The sequence below is a fragment of the Vidua chalybeata genome, chromosome 2, assembly GCF_026979565.1.
Source record: "Vidua chalybeata isolate OUT-0048 chromosome 2, bVidCha1 merged haplotype, whole genome shotgun sequence".
NCBI classification, from domain to species: domain Eukaryota; kingdom Metazoa; phylum Chordata; class Aves; order Passeriformes; family Viduidae; genus Vidua; species Vidua chalybeata.
Window position 1 is genome coordinate 47,854,954 of NC_071531.1, and position 22,252 is coordinate 47,877,205.

General features: G+C 34.9%; 1 protein-coding gene across 5 annotated transcripts in view; it reads left to right on the plus strand.

Annotated features, from left to right (window-relative positions):
* The window catches only part of RBM26 (RNA binding motif protein 26), a 51,583-nt gene that overhangs the window by 22,203 nt on the left and 7,128 nt on the right, over nucleotides 1–22,252 (plus strand). For 4 of the 5 annotated variants that reach the window (XM_053933799.1, XM_053933819.1, XM_053933811.1 and 1 more), the window contains exons 11-20: nucleotides 56–215; nucleotides 1,597–1,761; nucleotides 5,193–5,324; nucleotides 6,318–6,389; nucleotides 9,512–9,640; nucleotides 11,797–11,871; nucleotides 12,521–12,691; nucleotides 16,398–16,502; nucleotides 18,996–19,205; nucleotides 20,895–20,981. In XM_053933799.1, the coding sequence (XP_053789774.1) occupies nucleotides 56–215; nucleotides 1,597–1,761; nucleotides 5,193–5,324; nucleotides 6,318–6,389; nucleotides 9,512–9,640; nucleotides 11,797–11,871; nucleotides 12,521–12,691; nucleotides 16,398–16,502; nucleotides 18,996–19,205; nucleotides 20,895–20,981 (1,306 nt within the window). The remainder of the gene's footprint in view (nucleotides 1–55; nucleotides 216–1,596; nucleotides 1,762–5,192; nucleotides 5,325–6,317; nucleotides 6,390–9,511; nucleotides 9,641–11,796; nucleotides 11,872–12,520; nucleotides 12,692–16,397; nucleotides 16,503–18,995; nucleotides 19,206–20,894; nucleotides 20,982–22,252) is intronic. The other variant, XM_053933830.1, reaches the window with a different exon arrangement.

A 22,252-nucleotide genomic window follows, 5' to 3' on the forward strand; every position in this document is an offset into this window, starting at 1 on the left:
CATTGTGTTTGCTAGTTTGCTATGGATTTCTGGCTTGATTTTTTATTTGTTGCAGGCAAAATTTTAACAGAACAAATAGTCCAGGTTTCCAGAAGAAAGTACAGTTTGGAAATGAAAATACAAAACTTGAATTGAGAAAAGTTCCCCCAGAACTTAACAACATCAGCAAACTTAATGAGCACTTCAGTAAGTTTGGAAACTTAGTCAACTTGCAGGTAAGAGTCAACAAAGAGAAAGCAGTATGCTTTGATGTAAAGGTAGTGGTAGTTGCTTAAAGAAGAATGCCAATTTTTTTCCTGGTTCCCTTAAACTCTTTATTATTTTCCTAACTTGTTTCTTAAAAAAGATCTCATTGTTTTTAATGATATTGCCATTGAAGAAGCAGAAATGAAATGTTCTAGTCATCTTTTAGATTTTGAACAAACGTGTTCCTCAGAGATAAGACTTTTAAGAGACATTGTTTAAAACATTGAAAATTGATTGCATGTGGATTTTTCTCATCCATTTTATCAAGTTTGGATCTGCTATCATAAACACTCTGTATATTCAGAGATAAATTGTAAATACAAAAAACATGCATCTCTCATCCAGAAAGCGGTCCCTGTGACAATTACTTTCCATGGTAATGACAATTTGTCCCTTAAAATTACTTTGTGATTTATTGGAGTTGCCCAATAAGCAATTGAAGAGCGAGGAAAGCAGTGAAAGAACTAGGATCTGACTTAGGCTGATGTTACATGTTGCAGACTGCACGTGCAATGGCAGTATTTCATACCCAGTCTCTAAGCTACTCAATGTGACCTTTCACCATGCTTCATTATCAACAAGTTTCAGATGCTGACATGCATTTTTCTAAACCCTTTCTTGTTTGCACTGAGGACTGGAATGAAGAAGTGCAACAATATTTTTGTACATACTGATGCCATACAGAATAACCACTCTGTGCCTGTCTGAACACCTGAGGGATTTTGAATCTCTCTTAATTGCTATTAAATATTTCTTAAGCTTTTCTATAGTTTACCTAAGAATATGGGTGTATTAGCAGGCAGTATTATTCATTAAGGCAAGTAAAACATTGATGTGTATGGAGAGACAGATATGTACATGGAGATTGCAAGCTATGCTCTTCTTGCAAAGAATACAGTCTTGGCTTTTGAAGCTAAAATAATGTGACAATGCTCAAAAGAGGAAAATCAAAATGAGCTTTGCTGTCTAGCTCTAATATTAGATAGGACATTTACCATCTGACCTCTGCATTTTCCATAGTAATTTTCTTTATTTTGTTAATGTTTCCTTTTGTCTTCCAAGCAACTGCTCATATTTGCAAACAGAAATACTGGTTGACTGGGGGTTTTGCTTTACTTTGTTTGTTTGAGGTTTTTTTAATTATTCTTAAAATTTATTAGCATAAACTCAAGGTTGATTTTGACACCAGGCCTTTCAGAGGGGCTCACAAATGGAAAGTATTTATCTAATGACACATATTGGGTGTAAATTGTAAGCTTCTAAGCCTAAAAGCTAATGATGTAATGATAATTGAGACACAAATGAGAATCCTCTGTGTGATAAGTTTTGTTCTTCTGTTTTAAACCTTAGGTTGCATATCAGGGTGATCCAGAAGGTGCCCTTATTCAGTTTGCTACACATGAGGAAGCAAAGAAAGCTATATCAAGTACAGAAGCAGTATTAAATAATCGTTTTATTAAAGTTTATTGGCATCGAGAAGGCAGCACACCGCAAATGCAGACTACCACACAGAAGGTAGAGGATCTAAGTCTGTTTTAGCATATTATGGAAAAAAGAATCTTCAAAACATTTTTAAGAGACTGTTAAGTCCCTTTGAAATAATGACTACTTCATGTAATTAATTTCCAAAAGTCACTCTTCAGTTGTAAATTCTTTGATCCCATAGACAACGTTCAGAAGTTGATCAGCAAGATGAGACCGAAGGTATTTAAGGAAAGCCCTTCCATGACTTTTGGTGTATTACACTCTATTATCATGTCAGGCAAGATTTGATGCAGCTCTCTGCTGAATAACATCTATTTTGCTTTAATTAATATAGGCTTTTTTTATTTCTTCTGGTGAGTGTAAGAAAGGAAGCAGTGTTATGTTTCTTTTTGTGAAAGATGATCTCCATTTTCTTCCATGAGGTTCTGGTTTTCCTCTTTCCCTCCCCCTTCATCTTTACCTTCCCTGTTGAGCACCCGTATTGTACAAAGTAACAGAAGAATTTGTTTTACACATAGGTGCCTCTGTGTATACGCACATAGCTCTAAGAACTTGCAAACAGCAGTGGAAGAGAAGAACTGCATTACAGAGACTAATTTTCTAGGAAGGGATCAGGGACGTTTTTAAGTAGGGAGGTAGTTGCTGATCTCTATGATACCCAGGGATAGAATGTCTGGGAGTGGATTGGAGGTATATCACAAGAGGTCCATAGTAGGCATGAAGCATTTCTTTGCTGAGAGAGTAGTCAGACAGTGAAACCAGTTTTCTAGAGAGGTGGCTGATGGCCCCAAGCCTGTCCCTCTTTACGAGGTATTTGGACAGTATCCTTAATAATGTGCTTTATCTTTTGGTCAACCCTGAAGTGACCAGACAGTTGGACTAGATGATTGTTGCAGGTCTCTTACAACTGAAATACTCTAATCTACATTTTTTTATTGAATTGCAGAGGAACATTTGGAAGTTGTCATGTTTGTAGCAGTATTGGCAACATTTTAAAAAATAAAACAGCAATTACTGCTGTGAAGGGTAGATTTGTAACCGGTGTCAAGCCAAATCAGACTTGTCAGCAGTACAGTAGTGGCTGTACTCAAGCAGAAGAGGAACCTTGGGTTCACTGTGCTTCTCTGGGTTATTGAGTTGAGTCTTCTCAGTTAGTGGCTGGTGTAGCAAGTCCTTCAAAATACCTGTGTGTCCTGCTCTATTGGATTTACCATCAGTGTGGAGCAGCATGTTCTGCACTTCAAAAATACGAGACAGGCTCTGTAGAAGAAATGGTCATTTAATTATATATGCTGATATAATACATGAATGACTTGTTAGAAGATTCTTTCAGTTGCTGCTCCAAGTTGAGAATTCCTACTTTGTCTTGATGGTATGTTTTGTCATCATTTAGAATCTGATTTTTCATGGCAATCCTGCTGTACAGCATTTTAAAAGTTTTCTTTCTCTCCTTCTTTGTAAGAAATGCCCTGATCTTTATCTTCAAAAATTCGGTTTTAATGACATCTATCTCAGTGTCTTCCCTGTTATTTTATCAATAAATCCTTTAAATTTTATCAATATCCTTAATGCTTTGTCTAAAGTAGTGCTGCTCAAAATGGGTGTTTATTTTCTAAGCTTGATTTTCATCTCAGCCAGAAGAGGGCAGTGGAGTACATCATTTGCATTCCAGCAGACATTCCCCCTTACTGAAAGGATAGCTTGGACTATGCTATCAGCTTGTTTGCTGATTATGCTATTCAGAGTATTATTGGAGTATTAACTCTATATTTTCAAACAAACATTCAATATATATATTTTATATTTTTAGTAGTCCCATAATTTTTAGTGATGTTACCAGCTTGCAATCACACCACCTTTAGCAAGTTAACTTTGCTGATTTGAGAATAAATTCCCCTTAGTCCTGGGGACAGTTTCAGATGTTCCTGCCTCACCAAGAACAGCCATTCAGCATATGTCAGCAGACTGCCTTTTGAAGTCTGTTATCAGCAACAGAAGGCACACAGTAACAAAAAAAACTTTTAACAGGAAATTAAAATTTTAAGTACAATGCTTCTATGTTCTTCTACCCCAAGATATAACATTTAACAAATTGTTGAGTCAGTAAACAGGTATTTTTTGTTCATAAGTCTTTCAGGAACATGAATATTTACTTCTCTTTTTGTTGAAATTAATATTTGGTATCATATCTATGAGTAGTATGGAAACTTTATACTTCTTCATATACAATAAATATTTGTATTTTTTTGTCAAGATTTCTTTTATGTTAATTAATTATGGGTTAATTAATTTCACTTGTATTTGTAATGGCTTCCAAGCAGATTTTGTCTATCGGGCACCAGGACAGGCTTATGAATTTTCGTTAGTGTCAAGTCAGTTGACTTTAAATTGTCCCTTCAGTAGTATCTGGTCCAGCACAATTGCTTCACCATTGCTATTTTATCAGCAGGATTACTTTGGAAATTTTTTGCTGTAGAATTTCCAAGAGCGGTGGATGTACTTAGGTAAAGATGGTGGGAGCCAGCTGAAATAAATCACCAAATAAAAGGTTTCTGCCAAGAAGCAGAAAATAATATGCTCTCCACATCTGAGGCAGATAAAACAGGAGGTTCCAGGCCTAAAAGGCAGCACAAAGAGATTTAGGTTAAATACTAAAAAAACATTTTCTAATGCCAAAGCATACTGAAGCACTTTTGCCTAGAGAGGTGACAGGACCTGTTTCATCTGAAATCTCTAAGAATGAGATAAATAGATACTGTCAGTAATGGCATAACTGACTTTGCCCTACAGTGGAGAGAAATGGATTAGGTGACCTTCTGAGAGCTATAAATATGACAATGAGCTTGCTTGGAAGCATATTTTTTGGTCTTAACTGTTGAATGTTTTTGTCTAAGGAAAAAAAGGAAAAATGTTAGCTGTCAGGGTATATATATCCATTGTAGATTCAAAGACTATCTGCTCTCTTTCTTCAGTCCCTTGACTGCATGTTTCTGTACCCTTTTTTTTCTATTTTGACCAAGTTAAAGGAGATGAAAAGTGGGACGTATCACTGTAAAAAGTGAGTCTTTGTGATACAAATTTGTATTCTGTCTTTTCATAACTAAATGGCTGATGGTGGAAGAGTTGTGAGAAGAATCAGAAGACCTCTTTATTATGTTTTATTTTGTTCTAACAGGTAGAATTTAAGTTAGGCTGAGTAAATGTAATTAATAGAAATAAATCAGTTTTTTGGTCACTTCCGTAAGCTGTAGGTGCAAAATGAATGTTATTGCCACTCGCGCTACACAAATACTCAGTATAACAAAATAAATATCATGAAGTAGTTGGTAGAAAGGTAGAAGGGAAGAAGTGTAACCATAAATTCCATTGTAATTTTATTGTGTACAATGAAATGACACATGTGGCATCCTTCTGTTTTTAATCTTGCTCTGTGCCTTTTGGGGGCTGGGGCGGTGTTGCAGGTGATCCAGCCCTTAGTGCAGCAGCCCACTTTGCCTGTAGTGAAGCAGTCGGTGAAGGAGCGGCTCGGCCCAGTACCTGCAAGTAATATTGAACCTGCAGAAGCACAGGGTGCCAACACAGAAGTCACTCAGGTTTGTATTGTAACAAGAAATTCAGCTGCCTGTTCTTTCTGAAATAGGTTCCATAGTGTATGAATGTACCAGTTACTTCTATGGTGTAAGTACACATTTACTACTTCAAAGTGCTTCTGCTTACATTGTTAGTGGTGCTTTCCTATTAAAGTGTTCCTCAGTGCAATGATATTTGGGTTTTTTACCTGAGCCTGGTACTTAATTTTTTAGTATCATAGCTTTTTACATAGTTGAAAAAGAAAAACTGAAAGGCTTTCAGACTGTTTTAGGATTGTTGTGATTGCAGGTGTCAGTTTTCAAAATAAAGTAAGTCTCTATCCAAAGAACTAAAAGCTAATTTTTTTTAAATGTATATGTATTTTATCTGTTAAACATCTAAAACCATTAGAGAATGAAGCTCTGTATCTAGAAGAATTTTTAGAATTTTTTCATTTCCCCTAACAAAAGGAAGAATGTAACCACAATACCAATGTGAATAATGACAGAACCTGGTATGTTACTCCCATTAGAAAAAATCTTTAATGTTTTATTATATTTGCAACATTTCCTTATTAGCATTACACTGCTGCTTTGGATTTACCTCTGGAAAGGAAGACTAGAACAAATCAGAACACATTTGTAGTTTAAATTCAAACAACTTTCTGCATTTGATGGAGATGTAATCTGCAAATAGCAGATTATAGACCACAAGATCTGTAGTGTATTTAAAAGGGCCTGTGCAGATAATCCTCTACCAGCTAGCATGTCTTAAACTTCTTGCAAAAAATACGTAGGATAATCTTTGATTCCAAATCTGGCTTCATATTTGTCTTACCCAATTATAAACTTAGATTAACTGCAAAATCAAATATCTAAAATTAATTTTATCAATTGTTTGAATATTTTTCTTTTATTGTTGCTTAAAAGTCTATGATTTTATTACTTAAATATTTTTTCTAAATTGCTATTGCTTGTAGTGTACATTTGAATTGTAATTTTGCTGTGTTTTCTCAGAATGTGACTAAATTATCTGTGAAGGATAGACTGGGTTTTGTGTCGAAGCCAGTTACTCCAGCAACTGAAAAGGTAAGAAAATGTCTCATACTCTCTCCGCTCATATTTATTTTCAGTAGAATTAACTTTTTTATCAAATCCCTTGTGTCAGTATTGTTTCATAACGATGAATAAAACAATTTGTGAAGGATTAGTTTTAGGAAGTATAATAAGTCAAAACTCAGCAGATGGCTAAATGATTATAAGGACAAAAGTTGCTATTTTGTGGATTTTGTTTAATCTATCAGGTTCCTTTTATTCAGTCATAAAAAGAACTTGATATGTTCCATAATCCTGACTTGTTTAGATTCATACAAAATAAATTTTAAAAATAAATAAATTTTGACATTACATATGACACTATAGAAGGCAGTTCTAGAAGACGTTTCTGGTCTTCTGTGCCCCTTAAAAGATGATGCTGTAAAAATTTGCCATTTTATTTGGTTTTATAATTTGCAGTACTTGTGAAAAGTTAATGGTGGAAATTAATCAGTGTAGAAAGGTAAGGGGGAAAAGGTGCATCTGAATTGTGATTATGAGTTATGTATTTTGGCCTGTGGTTCCAATTTTCAGAATACAAAGTGGTTGATGTTTACTATAGTGGCAAAGTTTGTAATGCATGTTTCCAGATCTATTTAGCACTTCAGGGGATAGGCTTCCCCAATGTTTTTAACATTCATTTGAGAAAACTTGTAGAAAGACAGAAAGTTTTACCTCATAACAGGATTCTTTTGTCTAGGTATATATCTTTTCTATAGGGAATTAGCTTGACCTGAAATAAATGAAGCATCCACTGTATTTCCCCACACACATTCCCTCCCACCCCTTTTCAGTATGGCAGTTGATGGACTAAGTGGCATCTAACAGATAAAATTCACTCCAGAGATACTTAACGTAGAAAGGCATTACTTGAAGTTGATAATAATAGTTGTCATATTAATGTGTCTTTGATTCATTTCAAGCCCAGCAGTCCACATAAATGCATTGATCAAGGCATCTTGCCTGTATTTTGTTGTTAGTTTGATTAGTTCCATTCTTGGTACTCTAAATTAGTTGCAGATAAATACTTTGCTGTGTATTCCTGATCTACATTTTACACACATAATACGTGCTTGCTTTAGAAATAGAAAGTCTGCTTCAGCTTGCAGCTTGAATGGAAATACTTTCCTTTCCTCATTGTGTAAGAGTTGAGTTATCCTGAAACACTTTTCTACAAAGAGTAAATTTTGTGCTAGGATGTTTTTCTGTTCTGTTGTCTTATAGTACAGATGTGATTTTGCTGAATGGCTGGGCTGTTCACTGGATGTGTTGTGAAACAGCAGTTTCCTTTGACATTTTTAGTAGGATTCTAAAACCTGATTTGACTTATTTTTACCTACTACTGCCTCTTTGCAAGGAAATACCTTGCTTAGTTTGCAGTCATTGTATTCTATAACCATTAGAAATAAAATGATAGACATCCATCAAAAAACAGAGATGTCATGTCCTAGATGGTTTTTTTGCGCTTGATAAGAGTGCATGGTTTGACAAGAACTTTGCAATGAGAAAGGAGGTAGCTATTCTTCCCAAACAGCAGGAGGAAAAGGTGCTAAAACAGTCATTGTGAGACTTCCTAGGATCTGTATAGGGACTTAAAATTTGTGGACTTGTGAAGAGATTCACGCTATTCACACTATTGCTTCTCTTGAATAGTATTAAGTGGTTTAGAAGACCTTAGTGTTGCTTTTGACTTGTCTGTGTTGGTGCTGTGGCTTCTCGCCTTACATCTCCTACATAAAAGAGACAAGGAGATGTGGTTCACTCTGCCCTGAAGACAGTTCAGGGCAAAAGGAATGTGTCAGTATTTTTGTCTTTGCTTGATCCTCTGTTTGTCTTGTAGCCTGTCGTAAAGCTACTTTGTAATAGAAACTGTATGATTCAGATATGCATACTTAAATGTTCTTTCATAGATTTAGGAAAAAACCCTTCATCTTTGTAATGGCCTGCTTAGAGCATTTTGTATCACCTTCTATAGTACCTCATAACATGTGTTGATTTCTTTTTGCTGTTGTTTTCTATGCACTGCATACTCTTGAAAACACTTTACTGTGGGAAGAAATAGTATAAATATCATACTGAAGTGCAAAGGGTTGATATGAACCGTTCCTGTTGTAAATTCTTCTAAGCTTTTGGTCTTTTCTGCCTTTCTGTTTCTTGTCTGTCTCTTTTTTTTCCCCTTCCTGTTGGTGGGCATTTCACTATTTTATGGAGTGCATGATGACCAATAGAATCTGCATGCATCTTTTAATTTTCCACATAGATAGAAAGTATTTTTAAACTCCTGGAAATCATACCAATTACATAAATTCTTCTATTTGCTAACAAGGTGGACAAGATCATGCCTATATTATCTCTAGGACTTAGCCATGGATTATTTTTCAATATTAGCATGCCAAATAACTCTTTAAGGAACAGGCTAAGAAAACAGAATAGTTAAAATATTCAGGTATTGTGGAGAGGTGCATAGTATGTTTTAGGAAGATTGTAAAGCAGTCCTCAGTGTTGTCAGTAAGCCATGGAGAAATTTCATACCTCATTACAAATCTAGGAAAGAGAAGAGAGAGACATAGGAGTCTCTTCCTGTGCTGTATGATGTTGAAGACTTCCTTGTACTTGAGTTACTTCTCGCTGATTATGCAAGCACTACTTTGCACCAACTGCCTACGCAAAGAAACTGTTATCTCTACATTGGACCTTAGTCTCTAAAATTATGTTGAACTTTTGCTCGGAAAATTCATGCAGCCATGAAATACTGTATTTTAGACTTCAAAACACAAAAGCAACAGTTACTCTTGCAAAAATCTCAATCTTCTTTTTCCTTAGTTATGCTCAAATACATAAATATTTATGTATTTGAAACTTGGAAGTGCATACGAAATCTCAGTGGAGAGGATTTATTAGCTGATGTTGATAGCTTACATATCTGATGTGGTGCTGCCTCTTCAGAAATTGTATAACTTCAACAACTCCAAATATAATTGCTACACCAAATTTTTATATTCCATATCATTAAAGGAGACAAAAGAAAATACGCTTATATATTTTTAAGCACTCATGCGGGTTTTTTAAAAGACTGAAATTCACTGGCAAAAAAATAAAATGATTTCCTCCTATAGGTTTTATCTACTTCTACTGGCTTGACAAAAACTGTGTACAACCCTGCTGCTTTGAAGGCAGCACAGAAATCTTTGCCTGTTGTTTCCACTTCCGTGCTAGACTCTAATGAAGCACAGAAGAAAAAACAGGTAAATTAAATATGCTTCTTTTTAAAATGGACCTAGGTTGGGAACTTGTGACCTAGAGATAGAGCACTATGTATATTCATCTCAAGAACGTAGATGAAACTTGTTGCAAGATTAAATTCACTATGATGTATTCTTTTTTCCCACATATTACAAGAAAATTCAGTATTGTTTTGTTATTTTTCAGTGTATGTTCAGGCAGTGTAAGCAGGTTTAAAACTGTAGAAATTCAAAATGTGAAACACTTTTTCCTGGAATCAGAATCTACACGTTGAGGTATGAATTGTCTGTTGTGAGTGAAAGGGAGTATAGTATAGTCACTGTTCTTCTCTCTTCAACTATTCTGGAACTGGCCACTATTCTCAGTATATTTTGTACATGTGACCAAAATGGTTTCTTCAAGAGAACTGAGAATTTTATGACTCTGCATTTTTTTGTTTCTAAGCTATAGTTCTTCTGCACCCGCTTTTATATTTTACATAGTGCTAGGCTTTCTCTTTTTTATATATGTTAGAAAGGAAATGCAACAAAAATGTATTTGGACTTAATAGGTCACTCAGATAGTTTTGCTTGCTTAGAATTTTCAGGAGAGCACAGCAAAGCTCTTTCGTCAGTTTTAGTCTTATCATTTAGAGAAACTAAATACACGACATTATTTGCCTTACTGTTTTTTAACCACAAATTACGAATATAATATTAAGGTTATGTCCAAATGTAAGTGCTGAAATCAGTATAATTTTTAAAGATTTTGGTCAAGTACTGCTAAATTTCTGTAATTTATGTTTAATGTAATTTGAACTAGCAGTTTGTAGCTGCACATGACTTTTACCATTGGTCCAGAATTTATAGAAAGCAGTTCTCATGTTGAGGTTTCATTTCATGTTTGTCCCCTAACACATGTTTTTAGAATTAGAACCTTTACTTGTCAAGTTAAGATTCTAAATGCCTGTAACATAGCAAAAAACTTGTAATAAAATTGTTGACTCATCATAACAGCTGTAGAGGTTTTTTTGAGAGAAGACACTGATGTTGTCTTCTCTCAAAAGTGATTGGCTCTTTTTCCATGTGATCTTGTGTTCCTTCCTGCCTTCAGAGATTTCTGTTGCAATATACTAGTACTTGTGGAAAAACATTATTTTGTGGGACTGACTCCCTTCTCTTCCTCCTCTCTCCCTAGCTTTTTTCGCATTCATCCCCTTATCTTACCTTCCTTTTCCCTTCAGAAAAATTGACTGCACACTCTGTTGAAAAACTAACATTTTATGCAGAATAATTCATCAGTATTTGGGAAGACATACAGCAACTTGACTACTGTTTCCTTTTCTGTGGCTGCTGTGCATTTACAATCTTGGTATAAGATACTCCACTTGAAATTGATCCCAGTTGATCATCTTCTGCCTCTCCTCTACTACTCCATTAAATACATTGATATCAAAGTTCTTAAGGGTTTTCTGCTGTCTAAGACTTCTGTATTTGAGAACAAGAAGCAACTGCTTTCTTACAAGCACCACTAGTAGGCACTGAGCACAGCAGGGATGGCATCTCCTCCTGCTTCTCATTTGGAGTGCAGTATTGTCACTTACTGATCAGTTTCAGTTCATTTGAATTTGCCCATTGCCTGATGAAGGTTCTTTTGTTGGCAGATGGAGTAGCTATAGTCTTGGTTTCCAGTTAGAGTGCTCAGACACAAAAGAGGTGCTTTTCTTTGGGTGACACTTCATGTTTAGGAGGAAAAAAAAGTTTTCTTTTTACTTGTAACAATTCTAGAGACTGTGTTTTAATTGATGGGCTTGATTTACAGTTGGTTTCAAAATAATTGTGCTCACACATTTAAACACTTGCATGCTGTATCTCTTGAGGTAGTGTAATATGTTGCCTTTCAGCTTTCAGTGGAGTTGTGTAAGGTGTTACTTGATATGTGAGCAATAATAAATTCTTCCCAGCACAGATGTAACTAAAAAAAAAATTAGATCTTTCTTTAATTTGGTGATGCATTATATTCTAGAACATAGTTGGAAATACCAGTACCTTGCATTTCCTGTTACTAATTTTTCCCTGTTATTCTAAGTTTCTACTGTGTAGTTGTCAGGTATAGTATATTATTCTGGCATTAATGCTTCAAAGTCTAGAAACTTTCTGTAATCTTTTTATGCTTCTAGGAAGCATTGCGACTTCAACAAGATGTGAGGAAAAAGAAGCAAGAAATCTTGGAGAAGCACATTGAAACACAGAAGGTAAAATGCTAGCATTAAAGACAGTCATCATTCAGTTATAAAATCTCAGTTCAGTTCAAAATATTTCAGAATTTGTAAGAATGTTTATTTTATAGTTCTTTTTTTTGTTGTTCATTCTCTTAGAATGGCATTATCATACTATTTCAAGTTTATAGTTTTAATCGAACTTGTCCTGTTAGTTCAGTTAAATAAAACCCTATGAGCTTATGCAATTTATATCCAATTTTAATTGATATTGCCTAATTTGGGAGCAACATGGATGTGTTTGGGAGAAGGGAAAGCCTAAGTTCTGTGTGACAAGATCAGGAGAGAATGATGTAGAATAATGATTCATAACTGCACTTAGGCTTAGGAAGAGGAAAAAAGCCAAAATGTCATTTAAGTTGAATAAAATTTTGAAATAATTCAAGTGTGTTAAGCAAATCTGTCCAAATGAATTGGAAATACCAGATGTTCATTTGTAAACAAATCAGAGATTCAGATAAAGATTTTATTTTGTACAACGTGTTAAAAGTCCTGTGTGTTGATTTGTACGTGAAAGCAAAAGAAATGCAGTATTTGTTTTTTCCATTAGTTATAATGACCACTGGAAAACAGATCTGTATTTGTAGTTGCTGAGTAAAAAAACTTCTTTTTCTGAACTGGGCAGATGCTGATTTCAAAGCTGGAGAAGAATAAAGCCATGAAGTCAGAAGACAAAGCAGAAATCATGAAAACACTTGAAATTTTGACTAATAGCATTACCAAGTTAAAGGATGAATTAAAAGGTGTATCACCAGGAGGAGGGACTCCTTTAAAAAGCATGAAAACTAAAACTCAGGTACTCAAGTTTTGGTCAGCTTTTTAATAGATGAATTCACTTGTTTATTTCAGAAGAATAAAAATAAGTAGTCCCATCAGTAGTATTTAAACCCAAACTGGTTTAGTTTTTAAATCCTCTTTGAAGTGAGATTTATTTTGCCTTCTTATCAAAGGAGCATAGTTAATTTTAAAACCATGCTGTTGTCTAAAAGCTGTATCTGCTGTTACACAGATGCTGCATCCATCTAGACAATCAAAAAAAACCCAAATCAAAAGTCTTACTATTCTTTCTTTTACTTTGTCCAGTGGTTTGTGTGTAGTATATCACTTCCATAAATTTTTAATAGAACTTATGAAAATAGTATTTCTTATGTGAAAAAGATTATAGTTAGACAGCACAAATATCTTTCAGTCAGGCTTTATATGCAAAACAAACTGTACTGGTATGTCACTTCCTGTGTCATGGAAATTTGTAAATATAATAATCTTTTAAGATTGAAGCTTATACTGGTTGGTTTTCCTTTCATCTAGGTGCCCATATTTGGATTTTACCTGTGTGAAGTACTAATAAGTACTTCTCTACCATTCTTGAGTACCTCTGCTACCATTCTTGTTGATACCTGGCTGTTACCAGTTTCTCAGCTGCATAAAGATGCAATTATATTACCTTTTTAAAATGCAGTATTTTGCTTTTTATAGGAGTATTTGTTCCTAAACAAGTCACAGCCTTGAAAAGAAATACCAGAAAGGAATACTGAAATTACTTCTATAGACTCAACTGTAGCTTCTTATATAGTTTGTCAGGAAAAAGTTGAAGCAACATGTGTTTATCCTGAAAATGGGCATAGATTGTTAGGGTGGTCAGACAATAGAATAGGTTGCTGAGAGGGGTGGTGGAGTCACCATACCTGTGGTGTTTAAGGTGCTTCAGGTGTCTGCATCAGGTGCTGGGTGATATGGTTTAGTGGTTTACAGGTTACACTGGTAGTGCTGGGTTGTTGGTTGGACTTGATGATCTTAAAGATCTCTTCCAACCTAGATGATTCTATGGTTCTTACTCCAGGCTTTTCCACTCTCAGGATGTGGGATTGATGAAGGCAAGTCAGTAAGGACTGAGGAGTAGGAAGTATTGAGTACCTCCACTGTTCTCATGTCCTTTGTTGTCAGGTCCTCTTTAATGTCCAGCAGTAAGACCACATTTTTAACAGCATGGTGTTCCTCTTGCTGCTGATTCACGCATTGAAACCCTTCTTGTTTCTCATACCCCCTTGCCAGATTCAAAGCCCTCATTGGGCTTTAGCTTTCCAAACTAGTACCTGCATGCTCAGATATTTTCACTGTGTTCCTTTTGTGCTCCAACTCTTGTACACCTTGATTAGGATGCAATTCTTCTTCAAAGGCTAGAAATCATCCTGCCTTTCCAGCAATTACCCAGACCCATGGTATTCAAACAGGAGGTTCTTTCCAGCTGTCTCAAGAAGGCCTCATTTACTTTTACATGACTAGATAGTGTGTAGTACACACACACTGCAATATCACCTGCATGGGTCTGCCATTGGTCCTGACTCAAACTTTCAGCTGGCTCATCATCTGTCCCCAGTCAGAGCTCTGTGTGTTCATACTGCACTCTCTAATGCAGAGCAGCTCCTACTCCTTGCCATCCTGGCTCATCCATCCTTAAGAGACTGTCTGTCCACTGTACCACTCCACTGTCTGTTTCTCTATGATGTTTCTGTAGTCCCAGGGAGATGTAGCCCTGTAACTGCACACAGACATCCAGTGTCTTCTCTGTTTCACAAGTTTTGTGTATTAGTGTATAGGCTCTTTAGAGAGGCACTGATTTCCCAGAAAAAGAAGGAGAGCTTGTCCTTGTGATGCTGTTGTATAGGCCCCCCTCATTTGTATGATTGCTAAGTTTATGTTTGAAATGGTTCTTCAACCCAGTTTTGTTTATCTGGAGATCTGCCTACATCACCCTTTGCTTGGTAACCTGGTCCACCACTTCCTTGTGCGGTAGTTGTTTTTACTCAGAAAAAGTGAAGCAGTATGCTAATGTTGAAGTTTTAATTAAGTTTTTGAGCTGCTTTTCCATTTCCCTTGTAATATGGAAAATTAAGAAACATTTCAAGTAAACCCACTTAATAGTGGATAAAGTATCCATTACCTGTGTGCAGTTTTGTTAACATTTGAAATAGTAAAACCAATCAGCCCCATCTGACTTTTGTAGAAGTAAGGATTTTACAGAGCCTTTGGTTTAAATTTACAACTTTGAAAATTTTCCAAAATACTTTGATTTTGGCTCTCTTATATTTTTTAAGTGTTTAAGACCTGGACAGCTCTGAGGAAGATGGTGAAGATATGGAAGATGAGGCTCACATGACTGTGCCATTATCTTCACCTATTTTTGCTTCTTCCAGTTTGTTCAGATTACAAAAGGCTCTTCCCCCTTACGTGAGAAACCTTTGCTGCCTCTTGGTGTGTCCTGGAGGAGGTATTTTCTTCTTCAGACTTGGCACAGCTCTGTAACAGAGAAGTCTTCATTAAGACCACTAACAATAAATCTCAAAAGTCTTCATTACACCAGTGTCACTGGCTATTCTGTGAGTGCTAGCTGCTGGTCATCATTAAATTTCAGAAGCACATTGATGTATTGCAGCACAGTGGGATTTCAGACATTGGTTCCAATTTTGAAAATTTGGACAAACATTATACAGATAATGGATTTTTTCATCTGGTTGCTGTAGATAATCAGTAAATGGGGGTGAATAGACTCGAGGTTGAGGTCGCCAGTTGAATAATCCAGTTTTTTTTTTCTTTTAAAGATTCCAGAAAAAAACCAAAAATAATCACCTTTCTTTATCTGTGGTGATACTTGATTTCAAACTGTTACAAGCACAAAACCTTAATCTCATTACATCCAGCCTTTGCAAACATTCCATGCTGTTGTTTTGAATCAACACGTGTAAATGTAAACTGTTTCACAATCCTGTGTAGTTTTTTTTATAGGTAGCCTTAATTTTTGATGTCACTGAAATGTTTGAGTCCTGCTGCTCCCATTAGAAAAGCTTCACTTTGGATCAGAACTTCAAATAAGTTTTCATGGTCACATAAATCTTTCCCTGCATCTCAGTGGTTGCAGTGAACATGTCCTAATTGGGATTCAGAGAAATATTTCTGTTATGTATATATTTTATGAACTTCAAAATTTTTTTTAAGATTCTGTGTCCTGGAAGGTAACTTTGAGTGCATCAGAGACCAGTCTTTTGTTAGTAAAGGTCTTGTTACTTCCTGTGTTTTTTCACTGTGGTCTGAACAGAACTACCATATTTGGGCTTTTGCATTATGACATTGTAATAAACTTAGATGCTTTTTCTCAGTACTGATCATAGATTTTGTATTCATTCATAGCTGTACTGCCTTTTTCATCTTTTTTTTAGTTCATCTCATCACCATAACATCTTGAATTTTTATTGTATGTATATTTAGAAAAAATTCCATTAGCTTTGGCTTTGCTTGGTAGTCTAAAAGGCTTGACATCACAAAGCTTAGATAGAAGCTTTACCTTGACATGAAGGCTCCTAAGTTTGCACATTGTTTGTTTTTGGAGGTGGAAACACAGTGTAATAAGCAGTATACTTGCAAAGTTACAGTTTTTTATTGAACAATTGTTTTCTTATAGAGAATGTGAACTGTGGAACTAATAATTTGCCATAACAATTTCTTAGATGCAGAAGGAGTTACTGGATACTGAACTGGATTTATACAAGAAGATGCAAGCTGGGGAGGAAGTTACTGAATTAAGACGAAAATATACAGAACTGCAGCTGGAAGTATGTTTGTGTCTTTTGTAGCAATTAACTTTTAATCAAATATTTTCCTTTATGTTTATTAGCTTGCATATTGTATCATGAACTATTTTTACCCAGAGTGCCTTATTAAGTTGTGTGTAGATGGAGACCTTTAGCAATAATGTTTAAAAAAACCACTGTCTCTATTGCAGTGGAATTGAGAAGTAGTATTCTCTCTATTTGCAATTGCTAATCTGTTTAAATTCTATAACTATTTAGATTATGTGATGTTTTATAGATTTGTGGGTATTAATGCTTTCTTGAGAATGTGGAGTGTTTTTAAATTGTTGCCTGAACATTGTTTGTGTTTGACACAGAAAAGTTAAGAAATACTGCCTAATCTTTTGTTCTTAAATGTTAGCATGCTTTTAGTGAGATTAATCAAAAAGCCTGAGATGCCAAAAGTAATATTATTACAGTGTTGGTTTCAAGAGGAGAATTTAAGAAAAGCAAATACAGTGTTTGAGGAAGTATTCAATGTGTAGAAACACAATTTTTTCTTCCAAGTACATGACTTGAAAAATAATTGAGATGGCTGTACAAAATTCTTCATATGTGTGTCTAATTTTGAGAAACTATGAATGCTGTGGGTGCTATTCTGTGTTATATTGCACTTTCTTGCCTATATGATTGTGTAATATCTACTTGAATCACTTGATAATCTTATTTCTTTTTACTGTTAAGCAGGGCTGCTGTGTCACTTAAATCGCTCTTAATGAAGCTTGGTCGTGTCTTACGTATCACTGCATATGAATACAGCGCACATATGTGCGGCCAAGTTGCATTAAATCCTTACTTTAAAACTAAGTTGTTCTGTAGCTTTGGTAATTGTGAAAAGTTTTACTAATCAATCAAGCCAATTGAATAGAGATGGTACAAAAGCTTATGTTAACAGTATATTTTCTGATGGTGAGTAATACTGTATAAGTGTGCTGAAAGCTTGTTTATAAATCCTGCATCTCAGAAAATAAGTGAATCAAATGACATGTCAAATAGGAAAAGTAGGTGCACATTTAAGATAAAGTTACATCATAGTTGAGTGCACTAATCCTACTCCATATCTAAGTCTGTTTGTATTTTGAGTTAGCTAAAAAAGAGCTCTTTCAGGACAGTAATATTTAAATGAATTTTCTGAAGCATACCAACAGAAGTAGATGGAGAAAAACAGGGTCATCAGTAATGCACACTTAGATCTTTCAGGGAGCAGCATGAAATATATCCCTTGCACAGATTACAAGAGAGATATGGGGTTTATTTCCCTTGATGTTTGCTTGATTCTTCAGTATTCTCAAAAATTCTTCTAAAAACTTATTCACACATTGTGCTTGTGACTTTGACTCCCACAATATTTAATGTGTTGTTTCTTCGACTGTTGTTTTTCTGTTCCAGGTGACCCTGACTTTACTGAAAGAAAATCCAAATAGTTTTAGTTTTAGTTGTTGAGTTAGCATGCCCTGAATTACTCATTTGAACATTTAAAAATGTTTAAAAAACCCCAAACAAAGAACAAAACTGAAAAAACCCAAACGCCTCAGGATTATGTTTATAAAAAACTAAAAAGCAAATTAGATACTATGGTAAAATTATCTGAATAATTCAATGAATAAAGCCATAAGAAAATTATCTCCTCATGGGTGGTATCACTGACATGGATTAAAGTAGTGCCATTGCTGCTTGAGTTTGTAAACACTGTAGGATTTATTAAAAGCATGGTGATTTCATTTAGCATTTGATTCCTATGGTAGATCTATTTGGGTTCAAAAAGATGTTTTTTTTCTTGCTGTAAACATTGAAATTAGATACCTGAAAGCGGTCTTTCAAAGCTTAAAGTAACTTTTTGAAATTAGTTTTTAAATGACTGTCACTGTCATTGGCCTTTTAATTGTTCTTGAAAAGCATATGCTAGTTCTTTAGAAGGGATACACAGGTACTGTGGAAAAAAATTTTTGAGTACCTAGAGCCAAGCGTTCATTAAATATTTTGTTCTTGAAGGTGCCCCTTAGAAGCCTTTGTTTCACCTCTCACAATTCTGTGGCCAAAAGCTCTTAAGCTGCAAGAATTCTGGTCAGAACAAAGGCCTTGCCTAAACTTCAGAGACAAAGGGGTAAAGTAAAGAAACTAATTAAGTAGTTAGACGCCATATCAAGAAATTTTGATAATGGAATTTCAGTTATGCAGCAGCTTTTTTTTCCTGTGAGGAGTTAATCTTCACCGATTAGGGCTCTTTTGATATCTGGTTCTTGTTTCCTTTTTCTGTTCTATTATTGGTCTGGTAATAATTGACCTTTAGATAATTAACTTTTGAATGTTACTTAAATGTTCACCTCCTATTATTTTAAGACCTGCAAACTGCTCTTTCTAGGGCTTTCTTGGGGATGTGTTCTTAGGAAATATCAGAATATGTTTTTGTTAATTCTATCTAAATATGTAGACTGTGAATTTTAATCTATCAATATGTTATGTGTAAACATTTAGGCTGCCAAGCGAGGGATTCTGTCTTCAGTTCGTGGTAGAGGGGTTCACACGAGAGGCCGGGGTGCAGCGCGTAGCAGAGGCAGAGGAATACGGGGCCGGGGCAGAGGCAGAGGAGTTCCTGTGCACGCGGTGGTGGATCATCGGCCCAGGGCACTGGAGATATCTGCCTTCACCGAAAGTGACAGAGAAGATCTTCTGCCTCATTTTGCGGTATGTCGCAATTGTACTCTTTTTTTTTTTCCCTTTGGAAAACATCCTTCCATTGAATGATTTGTTTTCTCCTGATTCGGAGAAATTATGGACATATTATGTAGGAATGAATCTTTAGCATGATATGCAGAGGATACATTAGGAAAAGGTAAAACAGGAAAAATACGCTATTGCTTCAACTAGTTATAGCTGTAATCACATAGCATTCACAAGGCTTTTTTTTTTCCTTACAAAGACAAACGGCTTGTAATATTTATTTGCTCGGGACATATGTAATTCTTTTACAGTTTTTTAGGTACAAAAAGAGAAAATAACTGAAGGGATGGTGAGAACAAAGATTGATTTATTGCCAAACTTTCAGTACCTGAAGTTAGTCTGTCTTTGTTGAAGTACCTTAAAAAGTGCTTAATGAAAATTTTCTTCAAATATTTTCAGTGCTTTTGCCCAACTTTCTGAATTTAAGAGTCAGAGTAAAAATTGTGCAATGATATGTAGATCTTGAAAAGGCATCCAAACATTTCTGTCTAATCACATACTTAAGCTTAAGAAGTCAGATCTTTTTCTACTTTTTTTTCTATTTTCAGTCTAAAAAATGATAAATTGACATACATAGTTCTTTAGCAAATTTTCTTTGCAAATATAATAGCGAAAAATCAACATAAATTTATAAAACCACTTATCCTCCAATTAAAAAAAAAAAGAGTACAGTAAAAGCAAGTTTGTTTATTTTATGGAATAAATGCTAAGAATATCATGTGAATCTCCATTTGTGCAACCCTCTTTATTTGTTTGCGGTTTTTTCCCCAACATTTAATTGCATTGGTCCTCTCTGAAGGGAGAAGTCCAGGAGCTCATTAGTCCATTAAATTCTACTCCAGTCAGTGTACTTAATATTTTCTGTCAGGCAGTCATGCAAGAAGGTTAAAAAAAAAAAAAAAGTCAAACAAGGACCTTTCTCTCTTTAGTTACTATCTTTAACAAGCCAAATATTAATAAAAAAAAACACCTTAGTAACATGAACAAATACAATTCCATTTACAGTGTTAGTAGGATAACACTGAAAAAATTTAACTATTTAATTTTGCAAGTTGCAAGTTTGCTGTTTTAAACTTGCTTCAGTTTCCATTGGAAATACTCTGAGCTGTATTTCTGGTTTTGTGATGCAATACCGCAACTTTGTGCACATCAGCAGTGCAGTCCACTTGCACAGGTGTGGTTTTTGTTGGTCTTTGTAGCTTACAGTGATGGCAGCATCAAAGGTAGCAGTACCATCGTGGCCATTATAGGAATAGACAGGTCATGTTATTAAGATGCTGAAACACAGTTGTTTTCAAACTTTTTCTACAGCTTCTGTGGAAAAGTTTTGTAATGGGCTAATGTAATCATTTCAAGATCCCTTCTTTCTAATCAGAAGAGAAATACAGCAGAAAAGCCTATTTCTATCATAGTTTTACTTCATATCTGTAAGAATTGGGAAATCCAGAGACGAGAGCACTTCAATGGTTTAGAAATGCAAGTACAAGTAACTGTATTCTTGGCTAGGACAAGTGCTTCTGCATTAAGATTGTGAAGTATACACTGTTCTAGTTTTCTACTTTTTTTTGAGGCTTTTTGATTTAGGACTGCATTTTTAGAGGTGAGAGAACTATTTTACTAAACTTCTTTTTGTTGTTGTTTATTTATCAAAAGCAATATGGTGAAATTGAAGATTGCCACATAGATGACTCTTCTCTTCATGCGGTGATTACTTTTAAAACAAGAGCAGAAGCTGAAGCTGTGAGTATACTCTTTCTTGAAAATACACTGCAGCATTCAAATATTTTCTGTTTACGTTACACTTTGTATTTGATTAAATGTAATATTGTTAACTATTTTAAAACTATTGACACAAAAGTGTAAATTAAACGAAAATGTCAGAACTGTATGGTACTGAAATACTTAGGAAATTAAGTTTATAGCAAAGCGAGGTGCAGGATGTAAGAGGGAAATTAAGAGAAACACTTAGGAATTGATATTTAGATGTCTTGGTTTATCTTAATTTAATTGCCAGGTTTTTTCCCCTGAAGACTTAGTACCCTCATAGTCTACCTGGAATTTCACTGACATCCTGCAGTCAACCTATATATTTACTTGGGGATCAGTTTGGTTTACCTTTGTCTGAAAACCTGTGGTAGTGTAAATGGGAATTGATTCTCTTTTCCCCCCTTTTTAGCATATTTTTAAAAATTTATGGAATTACAGAAGCATAGAGTTGCAGAAGTAACTTTTAGGAACTAAAATCTGGAGTTGACTTACGATATAATTCAGTATCATTACATATGGATCATTAGAACTTAATACATTTGGCTCAGCAGGATTCCTGCCTTACTTGGTCCATGGTATAGGCATATAATATAGGTATATTATGTGATCTTGAACAAATTAATGAACATAATTGTTCTACAAATCATTTTTACTTTAAAATCCTTGTGTCACTGTTGGGATGGAGTATTCCTGAAAATGGTAGGGACTACAGAAAGAATGGATTCATATTTGCCATATGGTTGTATGGAAAGATTTCAGTTTATTTTTATATTTTGTGCAAATTTTATCTTGTGGAGTTACCTGAACACAGTTTTCATACCTGGCCAGACTATTCTCTTGTTCATCTTGAGGCACCAGTGAGGTAATTGACAGAAAAAACTGCTATTTACAATGCAAATTAACCGCTGGGGACAATAGTTTTGAACACTTAGAGTATCATTTATGGTTAGATATTTTGATATCCATGTGCCAAAGATGTTGTACAAAAACACAGAATTCTGTTTTATTTATGAAACTCTTAACTATAGCAATGATGAGCACTAACTGTATGGAAATAGTATTTATTCTGTAAAAAAAGAGGTACATGGTATATACTGACTGATAGGGAAAAACAGTATTGTACAGCTGTATTGAAGGAACACAGTTCAACAGTGAGCAAAAATTCTGTTCAAAGATAAAAGCTGCTGTAATTACTATACTCGTAAATGAATTTAATTAAAGTTGGGATTTTAGTTCTGGTGGTT